The sequence below is a fragment of the Paramormyrops kingsleyae genome, chromosome 2 (assembly GCF_048594095.1).
Source record: "Paramormyrops kingsleyae isolate MSU_618 chromosome 2, PKINGS_0.4, whole genome shotgun sequence".
Taxonomy (NCBI): Eukaryota; Metazoa; Chordata; class Actinopteri; order Osteoglossiformes; family Mormyridae; genus Paramormyrops; species Paramormyrops kingsleyae.
Genome location: NC_132798.1, coordinates 5,913,309 through 5,927,742, shown reverse-complemented (window position 1 = coordinate 5,927,742; position 14,434 = coordinate 5,913,309). Strand labels below are relative to the sequence as shown.

General features: G+C 38.0%; 1 protein-coding gene across 4 annotated transcripts in view; it reads right to left on the bottom strand.

Annotated features, from left to right (window-relative positions):
- zmat4a (zinc finger, matrin-type 4a) overlaps positions 1-14,434 on the bottom strand; it is an 82,731-nt gene that overhangs the window by 56,131 nt on the left and 12,166 nt on the right. For all 4 annotated transcript variants that reach the window (XR_002841369.2, XM_023838433.2, XM_023838434.2 and 1 more), the window contains exon 2: positions 6,607-6,708. Coding sequence is in view for 3 of the 4 variants with exons in the window: in XM_023838433.2 (XP_023694201.1) it covers positions 6,607-6,708 (102 nt within the window). In the remaining variant the exon portion in view is untranslated. The remainder of the gene's footprint in view (positions 1-6,606; positions 6,709-14,434) is intronic.

The following is a 14,434-nucleotide window of genomic DNA, read 5'->3' as shown; positions in this document are numbered from 1 at the left end:
CGGGTTTGAACCTCCCACTGACACTTAGTCAGTTACTAAAGTAACAAATTTGAACCCCCTTGAAATTTGCTTCCACCCCCAGTCAACAAAATCTACTGAGAAATGTACTCCTGGCTATGGGACTGCTACCAAAACAGTATAAATGCGAAACTGGAATTTAGATGGCATGTAGATTTTCTTGATTAAAGTTTAAATAATGTAATGTAATGAGTTCACTTAACATATGAGGTCAATAATTTAGAGAGAAATTGCTGCATGTTAAATTTCTTGTGAAAGGCAATATAAAATAGATATAAGTAGTATTAGGGTAATATCTTGCGGTTCTCTTTTTCACATTACAAAATATGTACAAGGAGCACCTAAATTTAGTTTAATTAGGATTAATTAGGCATACACCATTAGTTCTGTCAAGCATTTCCATTTGCATTTTATTTATCATTATTATTTTGCAATAATTTATTATTAACATAGTATAAATGATCAGCATCATTATTTGCATCATGTTTACATTTTACAAGTTATTACTCTGATATTCAATATAGATTTTTGCTTGCAACATTGTAATATCTGGGTATCATTGTGAAATCACGCCTCCAGGGGTACCAGTTCTCTGCCCTCACTCTATGTGTGTCGAGTTTGCAGATAGTTGTCAATTTGTTCTCCGCATTTCTGCATGGGTTCCCTCCCTGGGTACCTCATCGTCCTAATTTTCATGTGCTTGTCAGTCAGAATGTGTGCTCTCTGATGGATGTTTTTACAAAAGAAATTGTGTGTTATACATTGACTTAAAGGTGAATTAAAATAATTGATTTTTAAACAGAATGAAAGATTTCATTTTAGCATGAGATTTATGTTTGGGATGAAAAATGCACAGATATTTTCCTGTCATTTCCCACGTATCTCAGGAAATTGCAAGTGACAGAAAGATTTAGTAAAACAATTACATAGCACCTGTTGTCACCACTCCGTTAATGACACTTGAGATGCAATTAAGTGAATCTGTCAGCTGACAGACATTTTATCTGTTATCCGGAAAATTAATTCAAGTAGTAGCAAAAGACTAATCACAAGGAGGTCTGTTCACTTATGCCAGTGCTGACACAATCTGTTTCCCATTCATCTTCTGTCTTTCGTTTACACTACTGCGCATTAAATGGTTGGATGTTGGGATAATTTAAAAAGGGTAACAAAGTCACAAAAAAAATAAAAATAACTAAGAAGTAGCAGTAATTCAAGCACAGAGTCATTCCCATCATGCATCGTTTATCTTGTGATCTCGTTCAATATGAACTAACTACAGAAGGTTTATTGACAGTTAAAGTCCACCTTGCAGTGATACCTAAAGCTTCCAATAACTAAGACAGCATGCCAAAGCAAAGGGTATCATTCTGTCAGGGAAAGCATCAGGGAATATTCTTTTATTCAGCACTGAAGGTTCAGTTGGCATAACGCCATGATTGAACCTTTAATTGCCAGCCCTCACAGTGTAAGCACGGCTTTTCAAACACCACTCTGTGGCACAGGTACAGGCCAAGACTACGAATGTGGAGGTCAGCCTAACAAACCAAAATGTAGCTACCAGCTGGAAAACACAATGTAGAGCATAACCTTCAGTATTCCGAGTTACGAGATTTTATTATGATTTTCTGGAACTACCCAAAACATTCCACAAAATTCCTGCAGCTGCAGTATTCACTTTTTAATTTTAAAATATTAAAAGTTTAACTTAGCTGGCTAATACTTGCATTTGTAAAACAGTGTTCACTTGTCTACTGCCATCAAAAAGTGCCTAAAATTTTATCATTGATATTTACTGTTATTTAATTGGTCCAAACTATATTATAAAAGTATTCAAGGAACCTATATATAGTAGAGTATCATTTCTCATCTTAAATCACACTAGATTAAAATCTAAATTCTTATCCTTATACTAGTGAAAATGTTTGATGCCTGAAAAGAGCGAGGACAGTGTAATAAATACCAAGTTTCAGACAAGCGCTCTACTGCAGCGCCACGTAGAACTGTCACTCTGATACATGTATTTACTTAATCTTCACTATTTATACGAGTCGCAGTATATTTTTTGTGAAACATTCACTCCCCGAACACATCACAAATTAACAGGCTAGTTTGAAGTTAATAATTATCCAAGCCGAAGTTCACACAGAAACATAGCTAAGAGTTTCTCACTAATTTAGTTACTTTCTCCTTTCCATTGGATTAAAGCTAACACAAACTTGCTCGTTTGATTATAATCCGCTTAGTGAGATAACAAAATCCCACACAAAAATCCTGGTCTCATCCAGAGAGTCTAAGAACCCCCGCCCCCAACCAACTACACAAACACACAAACACATGCACGCGTGCGCACACAAACACACACACACTCACTTTTTGGCATTTAAGTAGAGGAGAACATTAATTGTGCAGCTTCATAATATGTAATCCTTGAACTAGATTTCATCATTATCATTAATTTTAATTTACCACTGACCTTAACAAAAAAACACGCGCACAAACACCTTTGTCTCAATCTGCCGCCATTACCCTGACAGAATGCTTAAAGAGTCAACATTCTAGCATTGTGACAAGCTGGAGAAAACAAACCACAAGCTGTCCTGTTGTAATTATACTACAGGCTTCGAATCATCTCTTCGAGTGCAAACAATAAGTGTGAATCATGTCTCACATTATGTGCCAACTGCAGGCACAACAGCACTGCCATATGGAACCGACTGGCATTAACCAAGAATGGAGACAATACATTTAAATCAGCACTAGAGCTGTGGACAAACTGCACAAATGGCACTTTTATTCACCCAGCAACAGTAACCTGGTAATGAGATAAAATTAAATAGCAATATGCAAGGATAATGTGGCAGCAAAGTGAGGGCAAAATGACAGAGGATTACTTTATTTGTTAGCTCTATGCCGGATATCTGCATATTCACTTGATTGGCAAATCCACAAACCAAACCCAGAGGTATGGGGGTGGAGAGTTGCTGTTTCAATAACTTGAACAGTAAATAGTGAGAATACTCCTCTTCCTTTACTATGATACTATACTGTATATATATATATATATATAGACAAACACACACACTTCATATAGGCTAATACAGTCTGATATGCAGATCCTCTGAATGAGCACTGAGCTCACTTTTGGTTGCACCTCAGAGATTCATGGTGACTGTTGACCAAATAGGCAAAATTGCGACTCGGGAAGACAACTCACGATGACCATCCTGAGGAGTCTGCATGTGATTTGGAGAAACAACTGTAGGAGCATAGATTCCTTCCACATTTCAGTTGTATTTTAGACCGGTATATTGCATGGCATATTATATGGCATATTTTCCTAAATGGCGAAAAGCAGCTGATATCTTTACCGTTACCTGCATTCCAGTTTCCCACTAAGATGGGCGTATCGTGTGGCTCTGTGGGTCAGGGTGCTGCGCCTGTGATTGGACACTCACTGGTTCAAACGCTGTTGTTGGTAGTGTGATTTCACCAGAGGGCTAGATCTTGCTTTTTGAAACATACATCTGCTACACAAGTATACATGTTTGTCATGGTTGACAGAAGGAAAGGCATAAATACAGGAACAGCAAGATGATTGTCTTATTTTTGTACCTTTCCCTCACTTTCTCGTATGTGTCTTGTACTTACTGTATCTGTTACAGATCCCTTCAATTGCCTGTATTTCTGTTTGACTTTAAATGACAAGATAAAAACAACCATTATTAATGAAAAAGGCAAGAACTTCCATCCTCTTATCCTTCAAGACTTTGACAGTGTCAACATAGGAAACCACACACACAGACACATATTCAGTCTGAGTAGATTTAAAACTGTAGAAACTAAAAAAAGAATCAATTCAAGGATCTTAGAAACCCTGTTTTCCATTCCAATGTTACAAAACTTTCAGCACCCTTATGATGAATGAACCCAGTGCTTCTGAGGTAGGACACGTCAAAGGCAACAACTGCGTATCGATCCTTAATGAGGAAGCCGCAGCCTCAGTCTGCCAGCCTTCTCTTGGTACCATGATCTCTGATCACCCACAATATGAAAAGACAAACTGCCTCTGTATTTTACAGGGAATTTCATCTTGCTGCTCAAGGAGAACCAGTGACTCTGTTGTATCAGAAACGTCTTCAAACTTTCAAACCGGGGTTGTTTCAAGAGACGCTCTATAAAGACATTTCTACAGCTGAATTACGAATTCATATGTAGACAAGTACTGTAGACAGACAACAAATTGGTAATGAAAAACAACACAATACTCCCAGCTGATTTTGAAATATGTTCTCATTCATTATACAGTATATAATAAAGTTTTGAGACTACTGAGCTCTGTTATATATGCATGGCGGTTGATATAACAATACACAAAAGTACACACATGAACCATACCAATTTAAGTATGGCTACGCTTATTGAACTGTGTTCACCAAAGCTAGATATACTTACTTCCAGTGCCAAAAACAGTTAGACCAACACTGACAATGGTTTCCAAAAGAGTAGCCAGATTAATCCCTAAAAAAGATCCCAGGACATAAATCCTGCCTGCCACAGACATGTGACATGTGACATGATCTGCAATGCTAATCTGGAGGGAGCAGCCTTGACAATTCAAATCACTGCTACTACTGCGTGACACTGCATATTACGACCTTCTAAGGACACTCAACAGAAAACCATGCTGTCCATATTAATAAATGATGTTGTTTTTATCATGTTCATACTGAATACAGTGAATTAAAGATTATTACATAAATCTCCTGATTGAAATTCTTTGAGCTGACCATGATTATTTTGCATAATGTCATATTTCTGCCACTATTTCCATGTCGTTTTCTATCGTATAATGTTTGATTGGCGCTCATCCAATGACGTCATCTCATTGCACTTCTGGATCGATCTGTACCTCATACATGCACAGCATTACACTTTACGGCTTATTTTACAATGGTGCCAGATTTGTACCACTTCATTTCACGATATTTTCACAACCCAACCTGATCCTGTTAATATTTCTTTTTATGAAAGTGTTCATTTAATACACTACTTGTGAGCAGTCTTCACCAGCCCAGAATGAGATATACCGCCAGAAATTCTGATTTTGGATACTTTGTCTCTGTTCTCTGTCAGTTTATTAAATGATCTGCATACCACCTGTACTTGTGTCTGAGTGTGTGTTCATGAGGTCGTTAAGTACCGCAGTCACGATGGGGTGATTGTTTAGGTCCCTGATGGCTGCCACTATTTATGCTGTAGCAAAGTCGGTAGATTATTCCAATAGTACAAGCAACTAGAGAAATGTATGTTTTGTCCATTTTTTTCTGATCCCACAGATTTGGACTGACATATTTATATCTGAAACAAACGCAAAATATGCCAAACTTCATATTTCATTTCAGAGTGAACCTAAGCTATAAGTATACCAAAATAACTGGTAGCTGGATAGCAGCGATTTCAACTGATGGAAATATAATCTAATATTTCAGATATGGCATATTTAAATAATGACAAGCAAAGAAAATGGATTGTTTTTTCAGTCAGTGGAATCATTAACACCAGGGGCCTGCATCACGATTCAGCTGGATGTCTTGCTTAGCTGGAAAACTTGTCGGATTTAAGCTATCCCAGTTTAAATGGACATTATCTTCATTTACATACATTTTGCCCAGACTACTTTCATTCAGACAAGTTTATCTGGCTTAGTTTGCTGCAAATGAAGACAGTATAGTTTGCTATAAAATAAACGGATCTGGCTGTGCCAGAAAATGCGATGCCGTGCATGTATGCGCGAAAATGCTGCGTATGCGCTGACGTGCAAGGGACAATCGGGTAGGCGGTACAGATTGGTTAGTGACAACACCACTCTTGAGGCGTTTAAAATCTTATTTTTTATTTACGTCCTATCTGCCCTGTACAGTTTTTGTTTATGAAGCCTAAAAAGGCAAACAGAAATGCGGTTTGATGTACAGTATATGTTGCAATGTTCAATGCTAATTAATAGATTTTCTAAGGTGTACGTGTATTATTAAGCTATGATTAGGCTACCTTGATAATACAGGATTGCTAACACTCACGCTTTCCGACTCTCAAACTTACGCACGACATCTTACAGCAAATCTATATTATTCCATTATAATTCCAAAATGTACTACATCACAAGCATTGGGGAAGTTTGCAAACCCTACAGACTGTTTACACGGTAATAGAGCTGTCACATACATATAAATGCGCGGACTTGTCTCGAATTGAAAATCTCACGCCAGCCAGCTGACCAAGGTTGGTAACCCTGATAACGTTGTTATAAAATTAACAGAAAAAGACAATTTAGTAGTTAATTGCGATTATTTGTATGACAACAAAAAAATAAAAATCATAATCACGACAGCACTCAACACAAGCAGTCAGCGAATTTTTGACTTGATATTCAGTTCACACCAACGTTGAGGAGCAGTTTAAGTGTGGCCCAAATCACAATGCCGTAACCCTATAAGGAGACCAGGAAAACAAGCATTTTAGTGACGACGCTCCTGAGAGACAGAGGAGCCCCTGACAGAGCTGGTTTGCTGGGGGCTTTGCTCTAACCTCATAGTGGGCCACCCTCTGGGACTCGGAGATGAGCTGGGCGCTGCACACCTTGCAGTAGCTGTCAGTGAACAGCCCCTGGTCCTCGTCTGTAGACTTCATCTGGGAGGAAACCAAACACAGTTAGTGTCACTGAGACAAAATGCAGCCTGAAAATGACACACTGAAAATACATACATAAGCCAGTGCTGGATCTTACAATTAAATAATGCATCACTGTACCAACAGACAGGCAATACTGCAGATTCTTCAGCTGTTTTTTTATTTAATTTTTCATTGATTTACTGAGATTGATTTACCTAGACTAGACATTTCTTGTTGTGAAGCATTAACCAAAGAATGCACCTGCTTTTGACATATTCTTTTATATATATATATATATATAAATATAAAAATATATAATAAATGGCTTAGAAATCACTTTTTTAACATCAAACATTGAATCTGTTCTTATTCACAAAAAGACCCATATCATCACGCCAAGGCTAAGGCGTGGTATTGTTAAAAAGCTATTTGCATGAAACATCAAAAAGAAAATGGCTTCAAAAAATGCCTCGGGTATTAAAACACAAATATTATATCAGTGAGAAATACAGGTTGAAGAGAGATGCAATGTAAGATACCAGATGCACTTTCTAGGGCTCCCGTTCACTATTCTGCCTTTTATAACGTGGGGATTTGATCAGTCTAACTTCTTTACCATGAAGTCAGTCCTCTTTTGCTCCACACGGTCCTGTTATATATTTGCAGACATATGTGCATCCTTTACTTTTGTTGATTGCTTCTCTAGCTTCTGTCTGAACTTTAAATGAGGTACAGTGTGTTAGAAGATCTGCTCCCTCCCACGTCTAAATTTACAAAGCTAAAATGGGAATCGGTTATATGAAAGGTTTCTCACTCTGTAGTCATTTAAAATTTAGTTGCAAAAGAGAATCCTACCAAGCACACCAAGTAACTCAGCCTTAAAGGCCTATCTGGATAATTCATTATTTACCATCACTGCTATTATCAAAGTCAATGTTGAAATAGCTGGATTTTGACCAAACCCAGTTTAAGTCAATTGCTCAGTATCAGCAGAATACTTTAAACCAAATTCCCATCCTTTCCTGTTATACTAAGCAGAAAAGTAACCTATTTTTGCTATTGGTTTTTTTGTGCCAAACAGGACCACTGGCTAATTTATTAATATTCCTCCTGCTGCCGTCGTGCCACCTCCTTGCAATCAGTAGGTGATGGAATATGGTCCTGCGGAGAATGAGATAACTGGCATGAATGACTTTTCTTTCTAAAACTATTTATTTGCGTGGTGAATGTTCTTGATGGCTTTTTTGCATTCAGTTCAAATTTTCCATAAGAACAAGCATACAGCTGTGAAATTTTGGCCAAGTATTATGCGCAGTATATATATTTTTATTCATTCATTCTGGAAGCATGTGTTGAAAAAACAGATTTAAAAGAAATTTCAAATGTGAGTTTTTAAAATTAATACCGTCAACGTTCACCATGCATACGTTTCTTGTTTTATACCCCGAGCTTCCACTGAGCCTCTGAATGATGTTATTTAATTTTGCTATATAAATATTCATGTACAATACAATAATTCAGGTCCTGCAGAGACGATACTCTGGGAGGGTTTACAGTGACACCTTTGAACCATCAGGGTCTTAGAAGTCTAATAGTGAGGTTTACAGTAGCAAAAGACATCCAAGCTCTTGCATTAGAATAATTCATTTGGCATGGAAAAACTGACAAGGACGGACTTGGAAATAAATGCCACAGAGAGGACATTAGGAACCACAACAACTCAGCAAAAGCAAGGCTTCTTCATCAGCAAGAGGAACCACCTCCTGGCAGAAGCCAAGTGCCTTAAATGAAACGTCTTGGAGTATTTATCCACTTGGCTGAGTATTAAGCATCTATTGCAGCCCCAGCTAGAATAGGTGCTTACTGAACATTCACTCAGCATGAGTTCTCTCTGAGAAAATATTTTGATGTGGTCTCACAAACGTTCTGGCTACATAAATAATAACAATTTCCTAACAGCACAACACATAAATAATATATTTAGCATTGCATTCATCATTTCAAATTTGTTTGGTCTTGTCCACATATAAATAATCTTTCAATTCTAGAAATCATATGGAGAATTGGAACTAGCAGAGATCAGAACAAAGAACAAACCTCGTTACACAGCAGGAGCTTAAAAGAGCTTCTGAGTATTGTTGACCTTGGACTAACTCAATGCAGCACTAGATAAACTGCTTGGCCTCATCTAAATATCGAGCATCTACATACCAAAGAGGCGAGGTGGGCTGAATATTCTCCTTGCTTTTGCATGTTAGCATTTATGTTATTCAGCAGAAGAAAACTCCTTCTGCAACTGGTCCTGAGTCAGCAGCCCTCACAACACTCCATCTAGAGCTCATTATGCATACAAAAAGCATTTTATAATAAAATTTCAAGGCGTCTTTTATCTAATACTTTTATAGGGACCACTAATATAAATAATACAGCTTCCTTCAAAGCAGCAAACATTACTGATCATATCAATTACAACACACGTGTGGTTTGGGTACTTAATTTTGCTACTTAGACTATAATAAGCACATTTCTAAATAGAACAGTAATCTCTTTCCTTCATCCTTCGTTGCGAGAAAGTCTGGCTTTTTCATTTTGTTGCAATGAACATGATTATGAGAATAACTGAACATTTAATGGGATTTCACAAGAGACTAAGATCACATTAGACTAGAATGAGTTTGTATTGTGAGAAAATAAGGCAATAAAAGCAAAAGAAAAAAACTGACATTCTCAAACTTCAAAGTCGTGTCTCAGAATAATGTAAAACCACATACATCCTTACAAGTACAAGCACTCAAAATAGTTTAACAAGAAAAATATAGCAGAAAAACACAACAGGATGTTGAAGTTATTCTTGCCTACTATTGCCAAAATATGAATGCAATTACCCAAGCAGTTTAAATGACTAAAATCATCTCCAAGAATAACCTAGTAAATTCATTTCACTTCCTTTTCAACTCTACTTTCCCTTTTCCCCGGGAAAAAAATAGGAAGTCTCTGAGTTCACCATCACCAGGATGTCCATGATCACTTTTTTATTCCCTCTCTCCAATCAGGTGTAAACATCAGCAGTCTGGCAGAGACAGGACCGCTTCAGGGTGATGCCCAGCGTGGTCTGACACGTTAAAGTCTGCAGTTTTCCGTGAAATCTAAAGGCCCGAGCTCTGAAGCTGGACAGCAAAGCATGAAGATGCAATGCACTTGGTCCTGCCCAGGTTTTCTATGGTGGCTCACCGACTGCCAACAAATACAGAAAAAAACATCAACCAAGGAAGCTATAAAACACCTAAGACACCTTTCCAGGTGTCCAAAATTCACACACCTACTAGAGTTTGCATCGATATACAGGACTTACTTCAAACAAACAGATGTAAAGGTAATAAATAGAAGGAACGCTTTATAAAAGATGTGAACATAAACTTTCTCATTTTACATTTTACATTTTGATATCCCACAATCTGTAGATCTGTTGAGCAAATATTTTTCGATGTCTATTCTAATTGTTTCAGTTTAAAATACCAAATTAGCACCTAACGTGAGACTGGAATCTATAGTTACTGAAGTTGGACCAAGACCTAATTCACATGTTACAATAGGCCTAAATTTACGCAATGTTTTTATTTATTTTTTTTTGCTGTAACAGAACATGTATTTGTCGCTATCATTTTCTGTTCAGAACACATGAAGTGAAATGAAAGAATACATGTCTTGACACAGGAGGAACCTAAATTCAGAGGTAGTTGTTAAACACGTGTGGAAGAGTAATTGAAAGCCAATTCCCAAATGACAATAATCATTGGGCTTATTATTCTGACTTATCTCTGGACAGGATAACGTCCGAAAAGAAGACGCATCATAAGAACAAAGCACACGATTGTTGTTTTCCACACATAATAAAAGGTGGGGCAGTTTCCTTGTGATTTCTTAAACAAGATATACAATGCTTAATTGCAGCTGAGAAAAAAAGGTAATAGCTATTGCATTTCCACTAGATGGCACCTTCAGTCGGTAACACAAAATGACCAATCCTATGTATATATCCCAAGAAACCTGGTATTTATCCTTCGGCTAACCTTTGGCAGTACAGCACGTTGGGGACACATTTTTCTGTATGATGCTTCCATGCTTCTGTGCCCCACTCACCCGCCACTTGCCGATGCCATGAGGCAGCCACCGTTCTTAAAGGGGCAGCACCAGATTTAATCAAAACAGGGCAATGGTACACAACTTGGCTACACACGGAAAATGTTACGCTCATTGTGGCTATGAGTTGCTTATGGCCAGTACTCGTTACAGTTATTCAAAGTGGCAAAGCAAGTGGTGCGGGAATCGTGGAGTGTTAATTCATGAGACATCACCTGAATGAGTCTGCTACAGGAAATGGGCAGAAACAGCCTCTGCAAGTTAGTCTCCCCTTGGCATTTAAGGTGCTTTTGGCAGGAAATTCAGACCAGGCTAAAAAATAACTACAGCTATGGGGTGTTTGTTGAGTAGGAATGGGCGACACCTCTGATTATCTCTTTGATCCGACACAAACTAGTACAAAGGTCTGAAGGAAAAATTAGCTCAAATAATTTGCGTGAAGACCAATATGTAGGAAGATTATTATTTCATTATTTGTTGATCGATGAGTATTATTACTTAACTATAATGTTTGAATGGTCCATTTCTCCTCAAAGTGTATGACAGGATTCCCAATTAGCCAATTCAGGGGAGATTTAGCTCCCGATTGTGAATGGGATTCACTATGTAACCTGGGTTAGAATGATCATCTACCTGGTGAAATATTGTTGGTGATGTAGTGATTATGTAACAAAGCTCATCTCACTGGTCTCACACTATTTTAAGGCAAGCTTGGGATTTTAAAGTTCAGTGGCAATTTTGCACCAGAGAAGAGACTTGGTGTGGACAAACACTGAGGTGGAGATTTAGGATGTATAAAAGGCATGCATCTATTCCTAACACTACAACTAACACATGACAGAAATTACACATAACATAAAACAAAAAAACAAAAACAGAATAAAATTAACAATCGGGACAGAATGGGGGAAGGCAGTGATCAGGCTTAAAAGGGTACCCTTAAAGGGAAATACTGTTCTGCACAGCAAGACCAGGATCTCTAAAGTGTGACCCAAAATTATAAAACAGATGAAATAGGACAGGCTAGACAAATGAATAAATGAATGAAATGTGGTTTACTTGGATGTGGAAGAAGTCTCTGGAAGTTTGTTGCTCAGGTGAGGAGTTGATTGGTAGATGGAATTCAGGAGGAAGAGACGTCTGGAGCGATTCTCACTTCTCTGATTCTCTGTTTTTGGTGAAACTTCAGCTGGTAGGACTTTCTTATTGCTTATGGAGCTTTTGCTGAAGTTCTGGTGGTTCTTCTCCCCTTTTTCTTGCGGCTGAGCCTCTGCTTCATGCGGCTCTTTTTCTCAGGATTCCAACGTGGGCATCACAGGTAAGCTTCACACTTATGATTTTGAGGTCCTGGGTTTGATCGTCTAACTTACACCATGCATGCTGATTACTCACATCAGTCCGTAGTATGAGCGGTTATGTTGCACATCACCAAATTCTGACACTTTTAGGAAAGTTTTACAGAAGTTACACTCCATTAGGTGGATTTAGGAGTCGTCATTAGTTTCTCAGAATAACAGTCTCAATTACACATTTGTAAATTACAATTTGTGGTTAAATTGGCTTATTTCAATAATTAGATGTTTCACAACACATATATTGATTGATTCATTCAACAAAAAGAAATTTAACAAAGGAAAAGGCAAAAATGCACTAATGACGTATTTACGAGCTCAGATAAGTTTAGAGGTCCTCAGGAAAGCAGAGAGAGAGAAAAAACCTCTGGATAGTTAAACAAAGGAAGGAGTCTTCTTATAATAGACGGGGGATAATGAAGATACATGGTTAGATTATTTAAAATGTTTCCTAATTTCTCTAAGGTAGGTGTGAGAATGTGAGTGGATATCTGCACATACACACACACACACACACACACACACACACATATATATATAATTGTTTTACATGAGGAATATGGCACAGGGTACGTGAGGGACATTTGTGAGAGTGACAAAATTATTAAGATTACTGAACAGAACAGACAAACATAATATATCTAGATATTTATACTGATAAGTGATAAAAGACACACAGGCAAATATTAAGCTGATCTCTAAATTTCTCTCTTTGAGGTATTGTGTTTTAGGAGGCAGAAAGGGGGGGGTGGTCATGTTGCATTCTTAAAACACCAGTGCAATTTGTTTCTTATCAGTACTTGAGCGTGCAATTCCCCCTCCCCCCCCCCCAGGTTAGGAGGTCCAGCTCACTGCACAGCCCAGAGCCTTAAATCAGGGACCTGCTGGCTGTTATCTGCTCAACTCTCTGGGCCATAAAACAAAGAATGTGAGGCTACATTCTGTTACTTTGTTAATGGGATTGTGTGTGTGTGTGTGAGAGAGTGTGTGTGTGTGTGTGTGTGTGTGTGTGACTGCATGTGATCCTATAGGTTGGTACTGCTGATACCCGTCCCAATACTGATATAAGGTGCTTGGTCCAACCCTGACGATAGCATTTCCTTGGCGGGTTGGTGATCGTCTCTTCGGTCTTCCCCTTTTTTTTTTTGAAATGTTAAATATTTTTCTTTCGTTCTAGGTTTCGTTATTCAGACACATGGACAGTTTACTGGTTCCCAATTGTGTTTGCAGCTTTAATACAGAAACTCCTCACTTAAGAACCGAGTCCAGTTCCTATAACTAGGTCGTTAAGTGAATTGGTCAATAAGCGAGGAACTAGCTCTTACCGATATTTCAAGCATACTGTAGTGGTAATGAGTTTATTCCAACCATCTTTAGATATTGTTTTAACATCACCTTTCCACCATTTTTAACATTCTTAGTATATTTATAAATGTTTTACAGTAGTGTACTGTATACTGTAATAAACAGAACAGAGGAATTCAGCTGTAATATACATTACTAAGGTTTACACACTGTAAATACAGGTAATCATTTTAGGCCGTGTTTTCAGTTCTCCCAGGTAGTTGTTTAATAATTACTGATTCTGATTGGTCAGAGGCTTCATACCTGACTGACAGGTAAAGGAAGGCTGGAAAACCAGCAGTGCTCGGACCTCCAGGACCGTGATTTGAATAATAAGGGTCTAAAGGAAAACTCCAGCTTGATAACTTTGTTTTAAATTTAAATTTAAATGTCTCGCTGATTTTATCAAAGTGGTCAACAACATTTTTCATTGCTTCTATGTCTGTGGGTGACGGCTCTGCACTGATACTTTGCTTTTGCAGGTCGAATCTCCGACGAAACCACTGAAGTCATCAATGGCCTTTGATGTAGTCCTGAAGATTGTGGAGCGCTAGTGTATTGAATACTTGCGTACAAGTTATCTTAGGTTGGCATTTATGGTTTGACTTCAGAGATTCAGATCGATTTCTAGGTATTTTTTTTTCGAACTGGTTTGTTCGACTTTTAAGAAATTAAAGTTCTAATGAGTTCGAGAATTGAGGTACCACTGTATAGGCTTTCAGACTAGGCTATCAAATTAAGACAATAATTAAGACAATAACTGGAACAACACAATAATAAGGAGGGCAGTGGTGGCTTAATGGTTAGGGAAACACACGTGTAATTGAAAGATGGTACTTTCCAATCCCTGACCAGCAAGGCACCACTGAGGTACCCAGAGCAAGGTACCGCCCCCAAGCACCGCTCCC